The sequence below is a fragment of the Gadus morhua genome, chromosome 12 (genome assembly GCF_902167405.1).
Source record: "Gadus morhua chromosome 12, gadMor3.0, whole genome shotgun sequence".
Lineage (NCBI taxonomy): Eukaryota > Metazoa > Chordata > Actinopteri > Gadiformes > Gadidae > Gadus > Gadus morhua.
Window position 1 is genome coordinate 17636466 of NC_044059.1, and position 23646 is coordinate 17660111.

Here is a 23646-nt window from a genome sequence, read left to right on the forward strand (position 1 = left end):
TGGCTCTGGATCCAAAGAGTCTGAGCAGGTTTTAAGGTAAGTAGCAAGGGGTACTTAAAAGGACAGTTATATGTTGAGATTCATAATGAGTATGAACAACAACAGAGATACAAGCAGACACACACACACTGAGATTAATAAGTGAACATCCAACTTTAACCAACCTGACATAAGATGAGGTTTCTTTAGATACTAGCGCTAACTGTGACCTCCAGTCACGGGTGGGTTCTTATGTACTTAATGTTCAGATGGGGCTGATGGAGACACAGGCCAACATCCTGACTCCCCAACCTGCGAAGATCAACCCAAATGAAGGGACACCGCTCCCCCATTCACCAACACATTCCATCTGGTCTCATTTTAGATGCGTAACCACAGACCGGGGCCATCTTGAGAATAACGCAGGCAGATTTAGCACTTGGTTCAAAGTGCTACACGGCTGACATGTACTTCTTGGGGCTGGGGTTAGAATTACAAAGGTGGGGTTTTAAAGATCTGCTGCGAGCTAGAAGTGACACCTGGGTCATGAGTGTGAGTTTTCGTGCCCACGTGTGTGCTTGATGGAGGTGTGAGTGCTGGAGTGACCGAGGGTGAACCTTGTGTGTCTTTTCATCTCCTTTCCCAGGAAAGGTATTTGAAGTTTGACGCAGTTCCTCTGATCTCACATGTGGTTCGTATTTGAGGAGAAAATGCCTGCAAGATCTACAGGCAGCTCTCGAATGGATGTAAACATGTACAGTCTCACCATTTATCTCAGGTCATTTGGATTTATTTTAAAGGCATTCTCTGTTGCAGGGGCATGGTTTTGTTACATTTTACAAGCTGGAGTGTAGGTATAGTTTTTGTGTGTGTGTGTGTGCGTACGTGGTTCTCCGCAAAAAAACAGTTAACGTTTGTGTGACAATCTCCATTAGGAAAGTTGTTAACGCTTAACTACGCCAATTAACACAACGATGACAAAGATGGCTTCAAGTAAATTTGATCATGTACAGTAATCTCTCTCTCACTGGCTCTCTCTCTCTCTCTCTCATTTGTGAAGTGTAGTAAAGTCTCCCACAGATCATGGCAAACCTGTCCATTACACAACAGCGTGGGGTGGCATTTCGCCCTGCCATTGCTAACTGGCACCAGGCTTTTGGGGGGGGAAAAGCACCTCTGCTGCAGATTGTAGCAGATTTTGACAAGATGTTTGACGCTCTTTTAATCTCACTACTGACTACTTTCTGCATTTGGTCAAATCCAATTCAAGTGTAGCCTACTCTGTTTGTTTGTTTTGATCGGTTGTGGTTGCTTTTTTGCGAGGAATGTTTATTCTAAGAAATGTTTTTATTTTAGGAAGACCAGAATCAAAAATGCAATCAAATCTATAATAACATGAAGCAAGTGTGTATATTTATAAGCGTTCTGTGTTTGTCTGTCTGTCTGTGTCAATACTAAATTAACTAACCCTCAAACTGAGGATAAACAATAGCAAAAGCATGAGAACTGCCGAGTTGTGTCTATTGTGGTAATTCTCAATCTAGACTAGAGACACTTACATTTGATCTTCATAGGAGAAAATAAATACTTAAAATGCTAGATTCTTTCCCCTGTCTAAAGTAATAGCAAATCTCAACAAAGCTTGGGAGTTGAAGACATATGCTATATATCTTCTCCTTTTCATTAATATATCAGGTTATTGATGACTAACTTTAACTAACTATAATTAATTAACTTTAGAATAAACATACAAAGTTAGCACATTTTCTGCTTACGGTTTATTATCACCGTTCTCAGTAATAACATGCGAAAGGACCAGTGTACACAACTTTTATTGACCTACAATTTAAAACCAAAACCCATGAAGCCCCTTGACAACCCCAGTGTTTAAAAGATGTCTGGTCTACCCTAGCAACAAATAAACACACCAACCAAACTCAAACATGGGAACACTTTTCTTAATTAGGAATGTGTTGATTCCAAGTAGAAACTTGCTGAAAAGGAACGTCCTGGTGATTAAGATGACAAGTTACCCAATAAAAACATAGATCTGCACATATTGGTGTGCATTGGTGTTTCCATAACCTACCATCCCTATTAGAGTTTGGGGGTATTTTACTGAGGCATGCTTCCCGGTTGGCTAACTGACTTGCTATAATGCACCCTATCGGAGCAATTGAGGTATGGAAAGCTGGGCGGTGGTGGGAATTAACCCAGAATCCCTGTTTAACCTCTGGTTTATGTACTTTATGCCCGGTATCCTAACAACGATCTGGTGCATACCTACCTGTTATATCTTAACATATGCACTGAACGATAACCTTAGAAGGATATTGTGCCAGGCATGTTATCAATCTGATAACATAATTTTGTATCTAAGATACACCTACAAATCTTATTTTTTCTATAACATACAGTAACAAACCTCCGGTAAAAAATATCCCATTTTAAGACGAAAACAAAAGTAGATCTGATAAAATACAGAGACGGTAAAACACAGGAGCATATTACTGCCCTGGGGCCTGGGGAAAGAGAGGGAGATGGAGGGGTTTCTGCTCTGCTGCAAACAATATAACAGTATGAATAATGAGTTCCCTCTGTGTTGGGGCCTTAGCAAAAATAATGAAAACAACCTGTTTTAGATTAGGCCCCTCTCTCCCCTCTTACACTCACATGGGATCACAACAACACAGGGGAGCTCAATTACTTTAGGTTATATGCTGCTGCCCACAGCTATTATTATAGGTGTGTAGGTTTACAGCAAAAGTTGTGAATGACGGAGAGCGAAACCTTTGATAGTGAAAAAGAACTCGCATAGATTCTAGATTAGTGACCTGCTCCTCGTCTCCGGCAAATACTCAACCCATAATTACTTTTTCATTCTCTCAGCCTTAACTTACGTTTCACAATGAATAACAGAGAAACCGAATATGTAAATTATCCCGATGAGGAAGGTATCAGGAGCTCAAGCGCCACGAACACTCTGACCCACCTATGGATTATAGTGATGGTGGAGTAGGCTCCATTGTTGATTCATGGCGACTGTTGTCAACAAACCTGGGTCAACTGCAGCATGAATCGAGTGGTTGTGTGATTGGGATTGGAACAAAACTGCAACCTTATTGTGATATCAGACTGGTTACATAGTATTGTGCAAGAGCCTGTTTATTTATCATAGTAACAGAATAGCAATTGTTATAATAGGTTAACAAAAAATAGTAATAGTTACTATAATAAAAGAAAAGCAATAAAAAACTGTTGGGAAATGTCAACTGACAACTCAATGTCCAAGTAGCTGTCTCATTTTGAACAACCAAGAACATTTTAACCAGTAAGAGTAAACGTGTCAAACAAACTAGTTATGTTAACCACTTGCGCCATGAAGACTAAAGTAGAAGCCAGTATTGAGAGGCAACATTGAACATGGTGCAGCACTGACACCTGCTGATTGCCGTACGGAAAGGGCATAACAATCCATTGGTCAAAAAAAAAAAAAATACTTTTCATCTCCGACTTATGTACACATTACATATTATCCAATTTCTCTATTCTAAATAAACTCCTCTTCCAAAGCATACTGCATTCTAACGAGTTGGCTTCAGCTGCCTTCAACACAGTTACGCAATACCATGTGTAAGTGTTCTCTATCAGTATTAGTCCAAGTACATAACAATGCCTTAAAGCCTTTTGGATCAACCCTACCTGAGGCTTTAATACTGTAAGGGAAATCTATCACACTGAATACGCTGCCATGTAGATCATTTTCCAGATGGGGCACACCTTTTTTCAACAAGGAGTAGGGGCAAATTACTTTCTTTTATAAAATGTATGCCATACTTTACCATGGATCTAAAGAGTTGGCCATAATCTTCTCGTCCGTTCCGGCTGAAGCTCATTAGGATTCAAGCAGTGCCAACTGTCCGTTTCTCAAGCGTTTTATTTAGGTGTGAAATTGAGCTTGCCTGGATGTTGTTTCTGTCTTGTAGTGCCGTGCTGGACTGGTAAGGGGAGGGGGAGAAGAGAGACAGCATGTCTTCTCATCGCTTCTCCAGTTTCTTGAATTTTGCCTCTGAGCAGATACAAAGATTTATAAATAAATAAATAAATAATTCAACAGCATGAAATTCTCACGAAACAAAGTGCACAATATTCAAGTGAAGAGTTTTTGATTTGGGAAACTGAGGAGGGCATGAAGAAGCCATGTGCATGGAAGACTATCTGTGAGGTAAGAGTGCCATCTGCTGTTCAAGGTTGTAATGGGCAGCACAATGTGGTTGAACTATTTTAAGGCTTCAGTATGTCCAACATACCAGAAATAGACAGGACTGACATTCAAAGAAAAGGCTCTGTGGCTCAGCTGATATACAGAAGCCTCTTTTTAGCTTTCATTATTCTCCATAATAAAGTCTCTTAATGCAATTATGTCTTTCAGTTTTCAATTACAACTGTTCAAATAAGTGTTTTGTAAACACACTCAAAATAATTGTATAATGTCATACCAAGCTTCTTGGAGTATGCATCTAGTTTGTAAGCAGCCTGTTCCAGAGATGATACCTGTTCTTCAATTTGATTTATTTGATCCAGGTAAGGTTGAAGGCTGGCATCTGAAACACACAAAAACAATTTTCATGGCAACAAAAATCAGGTAAGTGTGTAAATGTCGGTCTGTCTGTCCAGACACACACACACAGTACTTTTTAGCGTACAGCAGCACGTGGTATAGCATGTATCATCCAGCAGAAGTCCCACGTTGCTGGGTTACTCCAAGACGCGTTGGTTAAGTATTAGTATACTACAACCATAACAGACGCACATTCTTCAGAGTTCAGAGGTGCCTTGTCTATGCTATTCGGATCATAGACATTGCAATGGATATAAGATAGTAAATTGTATCTCAAGGTTGTACCCAATATAAATATTCAAGTATTCACATAAAAGAACACGCACTGCCACAGTGGTAGTGTGTACGAGTACTTCTCAGGTCCAGTCAAATGCTCGATTTCTGGTATTGACACACCTCAGCCAGAAAATAAAAACAAATGACTTTCTAGCAAATTAAACACAATATTAGAACCTGACCTGTTGGCTGATTTTATTGCCTATATTAGCCTATCACAGATATATCGTATCGGCATATATGTTTGCCAATATGAAAGCTTAATAAATGTTGATTTATAAATGTCATTTCATCCCTTTATAAATCCTCTACTTTTATGGTTGAACCTCCAAATTCTTAAACTGAGTATATCCACATAAACACTCCCAACAATAACTGTTTGACATTATGGTATGGACGAAGGTTGGTAGCTCCTCCCCATACAGTTCATTGGTTCCTTTAGCTCAGGATTTGCATGTTATGTTGTGGGTGAGCCACAAATCCAAAGGAACTGCTCCACTCCTAGCATTGATACAATATTGTATCAACCGATATATAAACCAATATATCTTCACCTAGATAGCCAGTCATCTGCATAGCCACCCTGTCCCACCCCACCCACTTATTGTATGTTGTGCGTCCTGGCACTTAATGTATGCACTTATTGTATGTTGTATTAAGTTATAGTACTTAGTTGTGAAGCATCTTATCCTAGCTATCATTGTTGCATACGGGGAATGGGTTAACCTAGCAATTGTTGGTGCTTGTACTTGATTCTACGAACATCCTATATAACTATACCGACAGCGATATATAGTTTCAATTTCTTCTGACAAATGTACTTATTGTAAGTCACTTTGGATAAAGGCGTCTGCTAAATGCCACACACACACACACACACACACACTAGTGGTGGGCATGGATTATTTAATTAATCTAGATTAAAATGGCAAATGGCAAAAAATCTGTCTGTTTACCTTGACAGCGGTCAATTATACTGGGCAATGGTGATTTATCGAATATAATTCACCGCCGGAAGTTGTGAAGTGCCCATGCAAGTGAACGGAGCATAAACAAAAATAATTGACAGCTGAACGTTGGGAAGGCCCATGCAAGTGAATGGAGCAGTCTACAGCATTGAGAAGAGCCGTGTAATGATCCATAATAATGTAAGGTTTAGAAGTTAAATATTTGAAAGTTGTAGAATAAATTAATATAATTTATATTGGAGTTAATTTGCTAGAAATGTACTTACAATTTTTAGTCAGTTAATCATTTACATATTTATGTTACACAATTATTACATATTTACATGTTTACATTTAACAGTCAGGATATTCTGTTGAATCTGCCTCTCTGATTCCCTCACGGTTACCTCAGTCTAAATTATAGCTTCTGATTGGTTAGTTCAGTCACGTGAAGGGTCCGAACAAGGAAGTGTTTGAAAATAGATTAACGGCGATATTTTTTTTTATCGCACGATAAAATTTTCCCGTTAACGCAGCCGTTAACGCCGATAACGTCCCACCACTAATATATATATATTATATATATACACACACTTTCAATATCGGCCCAAAAATCGAGTATCAGCTGATACTCGACACACACACACACACACACACACACACACACACACACACACACACACACACACACACACACACACACACACACACACACACACACACACACACACACACACACACACACACACACACACACACATTTGTTGTTGAGGTCTTGCAGGTTACGGCTTATGTTGATGCTGATGTCCTTCATCTCCATGTACTTGAGACTGGTCAGCTTGTTCATGTTCTCCAGCAGCCGGTAATCCTCACATGTTGCTGTGTGGGGAGGAGGAGAAAGGTAGGAGTGGAAGCAGGATAAAAATAGATCAATGACATTCTACCATGTTTTGTGGTAGTCAACTCTTGTGTGAGAACGACTGTAGTACTTTTGTATTGAGGACCTTGTGTTGTTTTGCATTGCATTGCATCATTATAGCTTGTGTACTTTGTCTATGTACTGTGTTAAAATATGAGCCCCATTGTCTGTGAAAATGCATTTCCTCTTTAAAGACGCAACATTACTATACATCAACTCAGATGTTTCCAGAGTTAGACGTACACAGTTTCTGCATCATCAACATTTTTGCCAGCCTCAACCAACTAGTTGGTGCTAAGAACAAACGTACTGTTCGTTTACTAAGAACATGGGGCTTAGAATAAATATTATAATCAATTGTTATTTTCAGACATTTCTACATGTGCTCAGACAAAAGGTTACACAACTTGGTATGAACAGGGATAAGAGCAAAAAGAAGATGAAACCTGTGAGTTCTCCTTGTAGAAATATTGCCATCTTGTCAAACATGTCAGTGCAAAGCTCATTAATGTCGGGTTCTGCAGGCTCCACAGCCTCCTCTGCCGTCTCCACTCCACCATCACCTTAACACACACACAAAATAATTCTTACTTTTTTTTCTAAATCAATGATGTTATAACCGAGAAGGACAGCAATAGCAATCCCGTGTTATTACACCGTTGTTATCGATATCGTAGTGGAAATTAAGCGTATTGGCATAAAGTCAAGAGAAATTACAAATAAACATGCATATTGTTAGGCTATATATTGTTCATTCATTCTATACAACTATGATATGAATTTTTGTACAACACGATGACGTTATTTAAAGCCCAAGGCAAGCAGAAAATAAACGGATGCATGATAAACAAGGCATAGACGTGATACGGACCAGAAACCTACAAAAGTAAAAGCATTGGACGGCTGGAAGTGTAGCCTACTTGTGGTAAGTTACCGTTCCTCTAATGTCATCGCGTAGCTAGCCAAGTTGCCTTGAACCGACATCAACTCAATACTCACTGTTCGTGCTTGGCTTCTTGAGCGCTGGTGCAAGAGGTTCCACTGCATCTTCCAAGCTCTCGCCGTGAGGGACGGTGGTTCCTGTCAGATTTAACGCAGTCGGATGGGCCATTACCACCCTGGAGATGCTGTCCATATCAGCAGCTTTCTCACCCGTTGCAGCCATTTTCTGTTGTTAGCTTTTCCTCGTCACATGATTTTAATTTCCACGTGATGTACTTCTACACGAATGAAATCACTATGCCACACCCTTTTATTGTCAGGTGGCTAACTGATATAGTATACGCCGCGTAAAACAATTTAAAATAGATATTTTAATAATATTATCTCATAGATGTTGATGCGCGTTACACTGGTCCACACATAAATTACCTAATTATAACCGTAATTGGATTGATTGCAAAGTCAAATTAATTATATTTTTGTCCATAGCCCCTAATATCCTAACCTATATTTGAATAATAGTAGACATTTTGAAAATAAGAACCAGGCGTTATGAAAACATCCCTTTTGGGCGGGTAAGGGTGACGCACTCCACGCATCCTCGGAAACGTATGGCGCTGTTGTGGGAATCCATCGTGACAGGTTAGCAGTGGACTGTAAACATGGCGGCGTGCACGGCGACAGGGCTGTGCTCCATACCCCGCTGCTACTAGTCTGAGAGACGGAGACGCGCTGAACATGGAGACTGAAGAGGAGCAGCATATGACAACGCTCCTATGCATGGGCTTTCCAGACCCCGTTGCAATACGGAAAGCGCTTCGCTTGGCAAAGAATGATATAAACGAGGCAGTCGCGCTTCTAACGAACGAAAGCCCCGGACTCGGGTATGGTTATGAGCCAATGGAGAGTGGGCCTACCACCGGCTCGGGGACAGGAGGAGACGGGGAAAACAGCGGGCGTACTGGGACGGGGGGTTTTGATCCCCCGCCTGCATACCACGATGTAGTGGACAGCGAGGTAAGGCCAGATACAGCCTTTCTTCAACCAGCAGCAAGGGAATTCTTGGGAATGTGTGAAAGTATGCGTTATACCAGTAATTTAGCACTATAGACCAGAGGGATCGCCCATTAGGCGAAATCACTGCTAGCTTAACATCAAGTATATCTGTCAAAGCAGGAGGGAAAGGTCGAGGCATGCACTCTCAATCCAATAGACTATAACGTTGAGAACGATTGACTTGGGCGGACGAAGACCGTGTGATAAATGTAAAACCCGTTTTGAACATGGTTCGCACTGTGGTTTGCTGTCAACTCCAAGCGGCTAACCAAGGAGCGGCTAGCTAGCCGGGACGTTATGCTGCCCGCGCGGTTCTCCGAGTAGCAGCAGTAGTACTGTGCTGGCAGGGTTAAGTTAAGGTGTAACTGGATTCACGTTTTAGTCTCAATAGGGAGTAAAATAATCAACCAAATGATTCAATACATTAACCACTGCACAGGTAAATTTGCTTCACGTAAAAGCTATCGTTAGCCCTTGCCCCTTATCGTAAAGCAAGGCAGTGTCAACCATGGATTCCTGCATAACCTTTTCTAGTGCATTTGAGAAACCGTATGGATTTCGCAATTCTTAACATTTAGCCACTTCAAGCACGACCCAAGATCTTTGCTGTTTGTTCGTCATCTTTATGCCATTGGAAAAAAAGCTGCCCATATGTTTAAAATGCTACCATTTTATGCCATTACGACGAATCGTTTTGTCAGTATAGCAAACCACTTACTGGTCCTCTCTGGACCACTGGTTTATCCTCTTCTTTCTGGGCAGCTTGAAGACCAGTTCCATGAACAGTTCTCATTTCTAAATAACTACCTTATGACATGTTCGCATAATATCGTACGCACTGCCTATAAGAAAGTTGTTCATACATTATGACCGCTCAAGCAAGGCTAATGGTTGAGCTGTAATGAGTTAGCAAGCAACCCGTACACCTGTTGCATTCCAACATGGCCTAAGCAAAGAAACGTTAATCATTACTACTCTAATGTTGACCTTTAAATCATCGCACAGCACTGGTGTGTCAGCCTTCATGTATTTGTTTTATGTTACTTACTACTACTAGTGTAGAACTCAAATATTTTGAGTGAGCTCAATATGTCTTATCCAGTTATGGTCTTTCATTGCCAATGGTAGTTAATGCTAATTAGACCCTGTAGTTAAAAACGATGATACTGGAATGAGAGGAATTAACCTGAACAGGAGAAATTGAATTTGCTTAGTCTAACACTTCTGTTTGTTTACTGTCAATTGGCAACATTTCTTTTCCCTTTTAGATAATATTTCACCTTATTCCTAGGACATCAGTAGTTCTCAGCATTAAGGAAAAATACAGATTTTATTCATCTCCTCATGCAACATTTTATTCATACTTATTTTATACTTCGGCGGCCTGTCATAGTTCTTTAGCCCCATATTACGCTCCTAAATATAGTCTCTCCACAAACACACACACAAACACACACACTGCAGTATTTTGCTGAGGTGGGGGTCCCAGGGGGGTCATAAGGGTGCATGGTAACAGACTGGTGCGGGATTGGTTACCTCTCTGTTCTGTGCAGATAGAAACATGGAGATGATCCCCTTGAGAAGCCTAGCCTTTCATTCTCCCTCATTCCCTGCCTATCTGCATTTCTCATATTTTGTTTTTTGGAAAAGCCTCCCATATTCCACTTATTGCCTTTAGATACTCTTTATACAGTATATGTCACTAGTAAGTTTGATGTCTCGAGACATCTAGGTTTTAAGCAGTCATGACTCATGTGGCTCCATTAGTGACTGGAGGCGATGTTTTTTTTGTATTCGGAAATCGAATGGTTCTTATTGGGTATTCTCTCCAAAAAGTTTCCTCTTGGTTGCCTTTCACTACCTTTGTCTAATGTCATAGCAGGTTTCATCTCTCATTCTCCACACCCCCTGGCATGCATCCATCCATCCATCTTTCATCTCTTTTTCACTTCAAACGGGAGAAGATGAAATGTGATACTTCTTCTTTGCATCTCCCTTCTCCATTCCTTCCTGGCTCTTGTTCAGTGTGCAGACCATCTACATATACATCAACAAGGTTATTAAATATGCAGTAAGATACGCCATGGGCATTGTTTAAAGGTAATCTGTTTCGTAGCTATGTTCATCAGCCTTTGGATAAGTTTTTCACAATTGTTTAAACACATTAATTGGAATATCAGACACAATGTGCACCTGAAACTCATGAACCAACTGCCAAACCAATTCTGCTGAACTCTAAGCACATTTTCTGCTTTAGACTCGGATGCCCATTCCAACCCACAAATTTTTCACAACACTACACACAATTCTCTATATCTTGCACACTCTTCCTGAATTCCCTCTTGGTGTTCACACAGAACACACTGCCAATCACATTTCTAAGCTCCAAAGGCTGTTGTGCAACTAGCAATCTGCAATTTGCTGTAGAGCAATCTAAAATTTGCTTTTAACTTTACGGTATTGCCTATTTTCCGTTATCTCTTTCATTTCATCCCGTTATAGTTATAGGAGGTTTATTATTATCCCAAAGGGAAACTTGGTTGCAGGAAGGTTACTGTAACAGATACGTAAAAGCATACAAGAAATACATTACTGTAAGACATCAACAATGACCAATAAAGTTAAGACACGGACACACAGGCAACACACAACAGACAAGTCTGGAATTCAGTATTCTGCAAATTTAGCAAGGATATTGCCCAAGTTAAAAATGAATTTTTGGTCCTATTGCATCTACAAAAAGGCACTCTGAGTCTCCGTCCTGAGGTGAGAACCTCAAAATGATTGTGAAGGGGGTGGCTTTTGCAGTCTAAAATCTAGTTGGCTTTACGGACGACCTGTTCCTTGAAGATATATTTCATCCTTTTTGCTGTGCTTTACCTTAGACTCCACACTTTGGGTACAAATACTGTATGTGTTGTTACTGTAAAGTATTGTTTTCTATTTTAGTATATGTAAAAACATTTGCGGTAATATTTTACAACCAACAGGTGACAGTGTAACACAAAAAATGCAAAAGCATAATACTGATGAAGCATTCATATAGTGTTTTCCATTCTGCACACTAGTGTTCACGGGGTGCTTAGAAATGTCTACTCGTATGAAGTATGTGTATGTTATTTGAAAAGAAAATGCAGTTAAGTGAAGAGTTAACACTGTTTTGGGGGCAAAGTGTGCTTTTGCAAGGGAAGTGTAGGATTTAGAATTTTGTGTTGAGTTTTGGGATTTTATGTTTAAGGTTTTGAGAAAGGGAAGTAGTCTATCAGGAAATGTGTTTAAGCAATTGGGAAAAAACAATATTGCGTTTCACATATCACAATATTCTATTGTAGATGTTTTAACTAGTGATGCTCCTTTTGATTGGCCACGGATTATTATTGGCACACAGACACCATGTAGTATGTGATCAGACTAATACATTTCATATAGATTGGGTTTAAAATTAATTTCTGAAAAATCTGAGATATTGTAGCCTCTGAGAAATTGGTGATCTCTGTCTGATTGTCTGATCACACATTGCCAAAAAAACTGATTTCTGCATCCCTAATCTTAACCAATGTTGAATGGAATATTGTGATATGCAGGCAAAAATCATAAATATATTCAAGAGGGCTATATTTGCTGTCTATGGCAAAACAATATATTTTAACATGCCTTATGTCAGATCGATAAATCGCAACGCAAGCATGAATTTCTAAAAAGACACACAGGACTTACCAGTGATCGCGTTTATAGTTCACTGCGTCGGATCGCTGTTATTCAGAGTGAAAATTATTTGATGAATATCCATCATCTTTCCAACTTAATATAAACTGCTATTGAGATGTGTTTCTTTTAATACACAAACATAGTAGCTATTCAAGACTGATAGTATTAATTTTACAATCAGTTTTGATGACGGTACATTCAGGGTGTGCCTTCATTATTTTAACTTGTCAAACGTGGATGAACTCTGCCTACCCGGGTAAGCCATCTTGAATCTCATCATTATCAAGAGAGGAGACTTATTCAATCGTGAATATGCATATTCCTTCAAGAATATGTTTTTAACCTCATAATGTAAATAATCACAATTGCTGCTCTTGCTCTACCACACAAAAAAAAATGTGTCACTCTTAATGACAAATTAATGATTCTGAGCTGCCCTTTTTTTTTTTTTCTGTGCATGTTATTTGGTCAACACATTTATACTTTCGCTAGCCTGCCCTTGAGAATGAAATAGTAGATCATGATGCATGATTCAGTTTTGGGAAGACGGGATGGTATTCCTCATACTCATTAGAAGATGATTCTTCCTCACAAGTCTGGGGATATTCTTTACAGCACTTGGGTCACTGTGGAACAACTTATACATTTTTGGGGCTCTGGCTTATTCATTAAAGCAGCTTCAATATGCTAAATGTAGGACTCCCTTTGTGTGTTCAACTTTAGGGAAAAATGACGACATTTCACTATTTAATTATTTCCTTTTGGTTAAGTAGCCCTGGGTTGCACTGGGTAAAATATTTGGTTTACCCAGTGCAATGAGTTTGTGTGATGCAGAATAATTTTGTAGCATGATAACTTTTATTCAGACGATTTCTAGACAATGTTGATCTGTTAAATAATTGTATCTGCTAATCAGTCAATAAAACTAAGCCGGATAATGCGTCAATAAGTCGTTCTTTAGTATTCAAATATATATATTTTTTATTGTTTTGGAAAGACGAAGGTTTAATGTGCAAGCGGGCCATTAAAATACTAACTGTAGATCTAACATGACAGACTAACTTGTGTCTGTCTGTGTGTGGCAGAGAAGTAACGATGAGAATGGAAACTGCTCTGGAGGTAGCATGGAGTTCCCCACCACCAACCTTTATGAACTGGAGAGCCGAGTGTTCACCGACCACTGGTCCATACCCTACAAGAGAGAGGAGTCCCTGGGCAAGTGTCTCATCGCTTCCACCTGCCTCGCCCGACATGGTAAGATTGTCCTATTGTGTGTGTGTGTGAGAACAATCCTTATTTTACCTCAAGAATGAGCTGTGATGTTCCTGTTGTGTGTAATTCAACCTTTTCGTTTTTGGATTTCCATGGTTAATAAGTTCCCGTAATTCTCTGTTCGTTGTGTAGGCTAGGGTTGGGCAATCGTCTACCAGCTTCCACTGCCGATAGCGCCCCCTACAGATCGCCGATAGTCGATACTATCGGGGGGGGGCAACTTTATAATAATTTTCTAATATTAATTATTTATAATAATTGATCACTTTGAAAAAAATCGCGTTTTTATTTTTTGAATTTTTTCTTAAAAACGAATACGATGGTCTTACCCTTGGACCAGCGTGAGCCGGGAGCCTCCGCTGATTTAAGTTTCGATGCGTCGGCGCCGGCCGACGCACACGCTGACACACGCTGATGACACACAGCTCGTAGCTGTGTTCGAAATCGTTCCCTATCACGGATAGGGTGCAGCTATTTTGTAGTGTTGTTCGAATTCTCACTGGTTAATTTCATGCCCTATATAGTGCACTTAAAATACCCAAAATGTGAGTGTACAAACTGTACATATGATGTTCCCTACGTGTTACTCCCATATACCACAATGCAATGCGGTCGTGTTTTTCCGGAGGAGAAGAAGAAGCTCAATAACCGCAAGCGGCAAAAACAAATACATTTAATGATGGAGTCTCCGGCTTTCGTTTAGAAATATCAACAATTTATTTGGGATTTAACAAGAAAATGAAACATTCAAAATTAATAAGAAAAACCTTGTTCAAGGAAATGTAACATTCAACATCAATACAACCTCCAGCTTTCCGAGTAGGGTCCAGCTGCAGCCCCGGAGAACAACACCCTGGCGTGACAGAACACCCAGGCGTGACGGAAGTACTGTGGCTGGACGGAAGTTACCTCCGATTATTTTCTATAGATAAATAAACGTATTTATAGCTTGAATTAACATAAAAAATAAATAAAAAAATATTTCGACACGTTAGTAACCATTTTTATAGCTTGGAAAATGTCTTTTAACGTTATTTAGACAAATACCTCAGGATTCTTTTTTGCGTTATTGAATTTATTAGACCAAAAAATGTACATAATAAAACAATATTATGACATGTCAGTAACCATTTTTATAGCTTAGCTTATAGCTTATTTTTTTTAACGTTATTTAGACAAATAAACTAGTTCAGTGTGTAGACAATTATTGAATGGAATTGAGTGTATTATACACTTTACTCATTAAGTAATTTACCATTAGAATTAAGTAATTGTTTTAATATGTCTTAATAGAATCAAATTCAAATTTTTGTCAAGTATATCATCATAATTTGATATAAAGATACATTGAAGAATAACCACACCAAAGTTTCCTCACAATTTATTCAACAAATAATCTACAGAATCTTAAAGATATAGGTTCTTCATGCTGCCATCAGCTCCAACTCACTGTCAAAAGAATCAAACAGTCAAATCAATATTAAGCCTATACAATATATTATTTGTATTCTGTCACTGGAAACGATATTCACTTCTCTCTTTCGCTTCAGTCTGAAGACTGGTGGAAGTAGTCCAACCGTCATTTGTTTGGCCTCCTCCGTGAAGTGTGCGAACCTTCTGCCGTGCCTGAATAAATAAGGAGAAATGATTGTAAGAATTATGCATATTTAGTTCATATTGGGGTTGAGGTGTATATTCATATCTGAAATAAAAAAAAACACACCCATCCAGGTGGAAGTTCTCAAGCAGTACTGTGCACCACCATTTTCTGAGGACTGGCATGTCTTTCTAAAGTAAGGGGATATTCCAAGAATTGACAATGATAAAATATGTATACAAGTGTGAATTTCTCGATGTTGTAACCTTACATATGTCAAAAATCCAATCGTTATTTTAAACGTATCTTTTCAATCGTCAGCTCTTTTTTCATTTAATTTAATGTCTACTTACAACAGTGAAGTCAAATGGTGCCTCCATGGCAAGGTACCAAGCGTACTGTGATGGAAAAATGTAATTGGTGACAACATTCACACGCGTTGTTATATCTGTTCAGTACATTTTAAGTTTGCGACTGAGTATACCATAATCATGAAGATCCCACAGTCGTTCCCGTATTCCTGTGGTGGAAGTCCCTGAACCATGAAGGTAAAACATAATATTAGAAACACATATAAAAACGATTTATTCCTTAAAAGTTAGACGAGAAAAAAGGCATGTACCTCGATATCATGTCCAGTTTTCTCCAACCAAGTTCCTGGAACAAGCTGCTCTGCGAGATCTCTGTAATGTAGTGGTTTACAAAGTACCTTTTAAATTACTGCAGCCTTTACAAAGGGATTAGCTTTATGTGATTTTCAGCTATCTCACATGTCACCATGTAAAATATTGATGTGGCCATTGTGTGTCATAAATGAACACATTTCACTGGCGTCCAATGGTATCTTAAGAGTGAATGATAACTTACGAGAACACTTTCCATATATTTCAGATCTGATGACATGTGATGAGCGCATGACTACTTGACTAAAAGTCAGGGAAATGTGACTCCCTTTAGAAATGTCTTAAACATAGGCTCGTCAGGGGAACATGACTGCCTTTTGAAATGTCTTAAACATAGGCTCGTCAGGGGAACGTGACTGCCTTTTGAAATGTCTTAAACATAGGCTCGTCAGGGGAACGTGACTGCCTTTTGAAATGTCTTAAACATAGGCTCGTCAGGGGAACGTGACTGCATTTTGAAATGTCTTAAACATAGGCTCGTCAGGGGAACATGTACTTCCGTCGCGCCTGGGTTGTTGTCACGCCAGGGTGTTGTTCTCCGGGGCTAAATAACGTTAAAAAACCTTTTCTAAGCTATAAAAATGGTTACTTACGTGTCGAAATATTTTTTTATTTCTTTGTTATGTTAATTCAAGCGATAAATACGTTTATTTGTCTATAGAAAATAATCGGAGGTAACTTCCGTCCAGCCACAGTACTTCCGTCACGCCTGGGTGTTCTGTCACGCCAGGGTGTTGTTCTCCGGGGCTGCAGCTGGATACTATTGAGCTTTCCTCGAGAGTGCCCGGTTTGTTTATATGATCTGGGCGCATCTGTCTGCGTCACACAAATACCTGGCGCATTTACTGACGCAAATGACGTTTAGAAATGTTCAGCGTAGTGTCCGAATTCTCGTTTGTTCGTTCCCTATGTAGTGCACTATATCATGAACACTATAGGGAATAGTGAGTGAGTGAATAGGGAACGATTTCGAACACAGCTCATGTACCACAGCTGTGACCCGGAAATGGTGCAGCGGGGTGTGATGTCATTTCGCCGTGCAAGCAGACCAGTAGGTTTCGAGCCCCTCCCCTCTCCTCTCCTCTCCTCTCCTCTCGCAGCAGTGAGTGAATACGGCAGGTCAGCGCTCCATAGTATGTTTTCCACCGGTGCCAGTTAATTTCAATTACAATTTGCGGTGCTTTTTAAGTTGAAAAAATAGCTACCACAGCGCTTTAAAAAAAGAAAACTAAAAATTAATAAAATTAATTATCGCCTTTTTATCAGCAACTTGGTTCGATCGACGATGGAATCCATCTATCGTCGATAGTCGATAGAATCGACTATCGGCCCATCCCTAGGCCTGCTGGGTTGTTTCACACATTGGTATATTGGAAACTGATGTTTTTATAGCTCAAACTTTGGGCAAAGTTCTTCCATAGTTTTAGATTTTATGGGCAGGGTTGTGCTGCTCCAAGGTCTCTCCTATTCGCAAGGTACTCTGATCCCCAACTTTTCATTCTACCTTTCACCATTCTTAGCAAGGTTCTAAATCCCTACCTGCTCTTTAAGATAAGATGCACTTTGTTGAAATGGTGGCTTAATAACATGTATTCTGAATTGACTTTAAGGCACTTTGGATAATAGTGACTGCTACATTTGGGAATGTGGGATATAAAAAAAATAAACGTTTTGCCTTTCTTTCTCCCAGGTTTGGCTGATGCGGACGAGAACTGTAAGCGCTTCATGGATAGGTGCATGCATGAAGCCTTCAAAAAGGTGAGAGGTCCCACTGCTGAGGTCAAGGTCATGCCTTCAAGGAGTCTACATGCTTATTCAATTGAAATCTTTAGAATAATCAGTTATTTAACTGAAAGGTCCATTGTGTAAAATTGAATAGTAGCTAGTGGTATGGTTGCAGATTGCAGCCAACTGAATATTCAGCCCTGCCTTGTAGGGGTGTAACGATACACGTATTTGTACAGAACGGTCACGGTACAGGCACTTCTGGGTGGTTACAGAGGTGGACCGCGGTGCGTAAATGTGGCGTACATAGCGTTAATATGGCGATTGTAAAGGCTTGTTTTGCGATGCAGAATTTAAAACTTGAAATCAGAGTTCCCCCCGGACCGTTTAGCCAAAGTATACTACTCCGACTCTGTAACTATGGAGACCACTTCCACCAGTTCTCCGTCAGATCGATCTTATATGTTGACTACAAACCATGTAAGTAGTGTTGTAAATTAACTTCGAAAGCTTTTAAAATCTTATTTGGTGTTTAATTGGTCCTTAATGTGCAAATGAAACAATGTACAAAGTAAATAAGGTGCCAGGTCAAACCGGAGAATTGATCCCGGAAATGATTTTGTTAGAGGACCAATCACAGCACTTGCCGTCTCCGTTGCGTCGATGGATAGTTCAAAAATATTGGTTGCGCACGTAAGAGGGTCTCCGGCAGGCACTCCGGCTACAAAGAGGGCTATCGGTGTCTACGTACAGCACTTTGACATGCACACGCATTTGAAAAAGCATCATCCAGGTGTTATTATCACCATTGCTGTGAAAAAAAAAAAAACGAGCTGTGCAAACCCAGCTCAAGACAATATTTCGACAATCCCTGTCTCTGAATTCAGAAATGCAAATGCCATAACCAAGTTGCTGCTGATCTACGGCCATTCTCTGTTGTTGACAAACAGTTTTTAAAATGTTCCCCTTAACTATGAACCGTACCGTCCTGTAACATACGGTGACTTCAAAACCGAGGTACCTGCCGAACCGTGACTTTTGTTTACCGTTACACCCCTACTGCCTTGTATGTGGCTTTGCGAAATAGCAACATACATTTATTTTGCACTAAGGTGGATTTTGACGGCGCTAATCTGCAAATCAGTTTGATCAATCACATTTGGATATCTTTGTCATAGTCACCAATGGTCACTGTACATGTTGTAGGACATGGCGGAGGTTATAGGCAACTGGCGTTGCTCCACACACAGTCCTGAATTCATAGTGGTAAACTACATTTATAGACCTATAATTATTCATTCAAATAGCAGTTGACACTAAAGGCCAATGTTTACTTGCACGGCGGTAATTGAATATAGGTTGCTTTTGATAACTATGTGCCTTTTTGTATCAAACATTTTTCATTTTGGATACCAACTTTCTCTGAAACAGTGATAGCCTACTATTAGTTATCGAACAGGGAAACAACCACAAAAACAAACGTCTCCAAATCATGGATGAATCCACACCCACTTGACATAATCCCCCTCATGGATCAAAAAGTCAACCTCTGTTATAATTAAACGCTCTGAATACATATGATAGTTTGGTGAACGAACAGAGCGTAAGCTCATCTTCATTGGCTATTTAGACTCGTCAGAGAGGGTTAACTTTCTTGAACACCTGAATATAATGACATGGTGTTTGTAAATTGATTATACAACATTGCTTATTCTAAAACGACTACACAACGGCCATGCTAGAAAAGATTCACAAATGGGTCATGGCTCATGCCCCCCTCCTTCCTACAACTCTCAAATATATATATATTTTTAAAGCACGTTCTCTCTAAAGCTGTCTGTCCATTCTGGGCTACTGTATGAATATTTCAGTTAACGTCTTTTAAGAGGACTAGATCCCTGTATAGATATAAAGGGCTCATTGTAGGGTAACGATATCGCAGCAATTATATTTGCATGTGATTATACAGATATCGAACATACTTTGGAGTATTTCAATATTCCTGCGAAGTTACCAACTCTATTCTGCTAGATGCCATTCGATTCTATACACTGAACCTTCAACTGCAATGTGACACGAGTCAATCAGCTCTAATACATGATTTAATACCATATCATATTGTTTTTGACTGTAGTTGCTGACCAGCAGTGCTGTCCACAAGTGGGGCACAGAGATCCATGAGGGAATCTACAACATGCTGATGCTTCTGGTGGAACTGGCTGCTGAAAGAGTCAAGCAGGATCCCATCCCAGTTAACTTGATGGGTGTTCTGACCATGGTAAGGTCTCCCTCTGCCCCCTCAGTGTTTTATATTGGTCCTCCTTGACTCTTTGTCCGTCTGTGTTTCTCTATCTCTGTCGTTATATCACTGAGATGTGTATGCATATTTGACACATGAGATTAAACATTGAAGGGCATTCTTAACATTTCTTCATTCCCCTCGTCCAGGCCTTTAACCCTGATAATGAGTACCACTTCAAAAACCGCATGAAGGCCTGTCAGAGGAACTGGGCAGAACTGTTTGGAGAGGAGGCCAACATGTTTGCTGTATCCCCTAGCAACAGCTATCAAAAGGTACATCACACCCTACAATTAGATCAAGCTAAATTAAGAGTTTATCTTCTTTATTGTTGCTGTAAATTAACCAGTGACTGCCCAGGCAACACAAGCTGTTGATGGAAATTGAATGCTTTGTATACAGGCTATGGTTAGGTGGATTTGAGAAGTCCAAAATGATAACTAATAAGCAACTAAAACTGTCATAATTGTCCAATCAACATTCTTATGCAATATAATTAACACATAGGGCATACGTGTTTATTAATGTGTAAATCTTTATCTAATATATACAGCTATGCATGCAGATTGATTGACCTACATCCTCAGCAGCACTCTATGTCTGAAAAGAATAACTGCATGCTGGGGAGGTATTCTGTTCCTCCTCCCAGGCAGGCATATCTTGCTGGGCTTCTGTTTGCCTCTAGTTAGCCCTTTGTTTCCATCTCCCTGAGCCAGAACAGAGGGCAAAATGAGTATGCGCCTCATCAGAAGCTTTGCGCAATAGATCCAAGAAGAGAGCTTAGTGTGCTTGACAGACATCCAACAGCTGTCCGGAAATCATGTTGCATTTAGTTACAGCTCTAAGGTGACGTGATATTTGTGAATGATTCTGTGGAGCTCTCCACGTGACATAACTTAACCCAACAGAACCTCTGAAGATTGTTTTCATTGAATCTCAAAAAGTTTTACATTTACCGAAGACGCATCAGACCATAAAACACATGACAAAATAGTCATAAATGAGGATGTCTACCATACATTTCTAATGACTTTCTCACAAGGCAGTTTGTCATTTAAGTTTCAACTGTTTGTTTCAGGAGCCTCACGGTTGGCTGGTGGACCTGGTGAATCGAGTAAGTCATTAGCGCTGAGCAACACATCATGGTGACATACTGAAACGTTCCTAAAGTGTCTGAATGTAAACCTTGTGCTTGGCCTCACACCTCTCTCCTTTCATCTGTCTGATCCAGTTTGGAGAGATGGGAGGATTCACCGCCATCCAGACCAAGCTTAATACTGAGGAAATCGAGATAGCGGTAAGGGAAACCTTTTCCCAGCATGCACTGGTGGCCTGACTCTAACAGTAATGCAATGAATGTTTTACTCCATAGAATATATGGATTGTGACAACATTGGAAGGGGAACAGTGATAGTGATTTACACACAACGGTATATGGAACTCTCCTGTTCAATCCATGACCTTAAGGATGCATTTCAGTGCTGTATTACTCTATAAGATAACTGCTCTAATTTAGTGTGTGTGTGTGTGTGTGTGTGTGTGTGTGTGTGTGTGTGTGTGTGTGTGTGTGTGTGTGTGTGTGTGTGTGTGTGTGTGTGTGTGTGTGTGTGTGTGTGTGTGTGTGTGTGTCAGCTGAAATGCTGTGTGTGTGTTGAGAGGAGTCCTTGTACTGAAGCCTCTTTCAGTGAACCTGGCCGGAACACAAGCATTGATTCAGTGTGTGTCTCTCATACACAGAAGCCATTAGCATGTTAATAAGTTAGATGTCTTGCTCGTTTACTCTGGAGATGCAGGCAGAGTGTGAAAGCTATCTGTTTGGAGATGCCCCATGAGCAGAGAAAGAGACTGGAGGGAGGAAGATGCATAGGAAGACAGAGGGGAGACACGCACTCAGAAAGCAAAAGAGGGAGTAAATAGAGAAATGGTAGGAGTTGCATCCCAGGGGTGTCTTATTCAATTGTCTTTGATGGGTAGGAAGTAGGGATGGGCGTGAGGAATCGATTACTCTAGTACTCCTCGTTACCAATGAACTCGGTTGGTGGACAGGCAAACTCGAGTTTGCATATACACACACAAACAAAGTTTTCTGAAGCAAATGTATCAATTTTCTGTGCGGCGCCACTAACGCATGCCGTCACGTGGGCACAAAGCAAATGAAATGTATCAAATTTCTGTGTGGCGCGTGCCGTGCCGTGTGCAGGCACGGCAGAATTTAGAAAGTTAAGAGATGGCGGTTAAAGCAAAGCGCAGCGAAGAATTGAAATACTTTAAAGAAAAAGGAGATCATAAGGTGAAATGTAAAATATGCCAAGTGAAATCGAGCTACCAGAAAGTACTATGCGGCAACATATGCTCCTGAAACACAACGGTGAGTTCGGGAAAGCAGACCCGCAGCAACCAAGTGTGTCGGCTATTTTCACCGCCGCAAGACGCTTCTGTAATCCAGGCCGTGTAGAGAAGATCGCTGAGTATTTCCATAGTCCATTTGCTGCCGTTTTATTTGGAGCTTTAAATTATTTGCGATGGTTAGGCTACTTGTTTCGTTTTTGTTTTTTTTAAACCGTTACAGGCCTTGGTTCGACGTGATTTAAATTGTGAGACGCATATTTATTTTTGTAAGGAAAATGTGTTTTGAACGTTTGCAAAAATAAATAATGAATACTCTGATAACTCTGACTGTTTTGATGGAGAATAAGCATTACATGTTTGGTTGGTAATATTGCCGTTCATCATTAGGCCTATTCCTGCTGCAGATGCGTTGCATTCTAAAAATATATTAGATTAAACGAGTACTCGATTGATCCTCGAGGAATTCCTTCGATCACTCGAGTTTGGAATTTACTACTCGTGCCCATCCCTAGTAGGAAGTCAAAAGCATTGTGGTCATACGCTCCTCCAGAAAGAGACATGGAAGATGTGCAAAGAGGAGGAAAATGGTGCCGAAAGGAGAGGAACACTACAGCCATTCATCACAAACCTTCTAGTTTTGGCCCTGCATGACAAAGGACAGCTGGGTTCCGCTGTTGCGAACTCACCCACATATCCATGCGTGCTCTCTCCCTGACTGTCCCTCGTGCACACTCATTCACACGCAGTAGTTAAAATGCTCCATGCATTCCATAATTTCTTGACCCCTTGGCCAGGAGTATGACACGTGGATTAGAGTATAGATAGTCTTTTTTGATGTACATAATAATCTGTGTTTCTGGTCAATAATCAGGTGCCGAGACTATCTGTATGACTCGTGATGTTTTTGGTCCAAACTGTTGATCAAGTTATCGTTTACAACATGAACATGTATATCAACGTTCCTACTTTTTGCATTAGGCCTTTTATCATTTTGGCTCATTGTATGATGCTTAAATTGCACAGCAGTTTGCCTGCAGCAGAAATGGCGTGCTATTTCAAACGAAATGAAATGCATGTTTAAAGATCCCATGGCATGCTCATTTATGAATACTTTTGTATATCTGTTAGTGGGCCCCTAATACAGTACTTGAAGACGTTCAAGACATTAAGCCTTGGTTTACAGCCCCTACGAGCCAGTCCCACAATGAGCTTTCCAAAAACCGTGTCTTTTTTTTAGAGGCGGGTCATGGTGGAGGGTGGGGGTGTGGCCCTG

The 23646-nt window shown here is 40.1% G+C and overlaps 2 protein-coding genes and 1 long non-coding RNA gene across 7 annotated transcripts in view; 1 reads left to right on the top strand and 2 right to left on the bottom strand.

Annotated features, from left to right (window-relative positions):
- Nucleotides 1-1795: 1795 nt before the first annotated feature.
- On the bottom strand, nucleotides 1796-7961 carry bloc1s2 (biogenesis of lysosomal organelles complex-1, subunit 2). Its single transcript, XM_030373524.1, has 5 exons — nucleotides 7742-7961; nucleotides 7189-7305; nucleotides 6583-6702; nucleotides 4479-4583; nucleotides 1796-4048 (listed from the first exon to the last, which is right to left on the bottom strand). The coding sequence occupies exons 1-5, from the start codon at nucleotides 7905-7907 to the stop codon at nucleotides 4017-4019; spliced, it is 540 nt and encodes a 179-aa protein (XP_030229384.1). The 5' UTR covers nucleotides 7908-7961; the 3' UTR covers nucleotides 1796-4016.
- A 47-nt stretch (nucleotides 7962-8008) lies between these two features.
- usp24 (ubiquitin specific peptidase 24) overlaps nucleotides 8009-23646 on the top strand; it is a 58884-nt gene continuing 43246 nt past the window's right edge. For 3 of the 5 annotated variants that reach the window (XM_030373519.1, XM_030373521.1, XM_030373520.1), the window contains exons 1-7: nucleotides 8009-8701; nucleotides 13534-13702; nucleotides 17691-17758; nucleotides 19860-20003; nucleotides 20174-20299; nucleotides 21103-21138; nucleotides 21256-21321. In XM_030373519.1, coding sequence (XP_030229379.1) covers nucleotides 8423-8701; nucleotides 13534-13702; nucleotides 17691-17758; nucleotides 19860-20003; nucleotides 20174-20299; nucleotides 21103-21138; nucleotides 21256-21321 — 888 coding nt within the window. In that variant the 5' untranslated portion in view covers nucleotides 8009-8422. The remainder of the gene's footprint in view (nucleotides 8702-13533; nucleotides 13703-17690; nucleotides 17759-19859; nucleotides 20004-20173; nucleotides 20300-21102; nucleotides 21139-21255; nucleotides 21322-23646) is intronic. The other 2 variants (XM_030373523.1, XM_030373522.1) reach the window with 2 other exon arrangements.
- LOC115556323 (uncharacterized) lies at nucleotides 14525-16760 on the bottom strand. The gene is made up of 7 exons (XR_003978965.1): nucleotides 16594-16760; nucleotides 15940-16000; nucleotides 15802-15852; nucleotides 15671-15715; nucleotides 15444-15508; nucleotides 15253-15346; nucleotides 14525-15169 (listed from the first exon to the last, which is right to left on the bottom strand). It is a non-coding gene; the product is annotated as an uncharacterized LOC115556323 (long non-coding RNA).

What these genes read in the sequence shown, in the direction of transcription:
- bloc1s2 (XM_030373524.1), bottom strand. Translation starts at nt 7,907, where the DNA reads ATGGCTGCAACGGGTGAGAAAGCTGCTGATATGGACAGCATCTCCAGG. An exon ending in CAAGAAGCCAAGCACGAACA is followed by an intron (nt 7,306 to 7,741) that starts GTGAGTATTGAG and finishes GTGTGTGTTAAG; the next exon opens with GTGATGGTGGAGTGGAGACG. An exon ending in TGCATACTCCAAGAAGCTTG is followed by an intron (nt 4,049 to 4,478) that starts GTATGACATTAT and finishes GTATCTGCTCAG; the next exon opens with AGGCAAAATTCAAGAAACTG.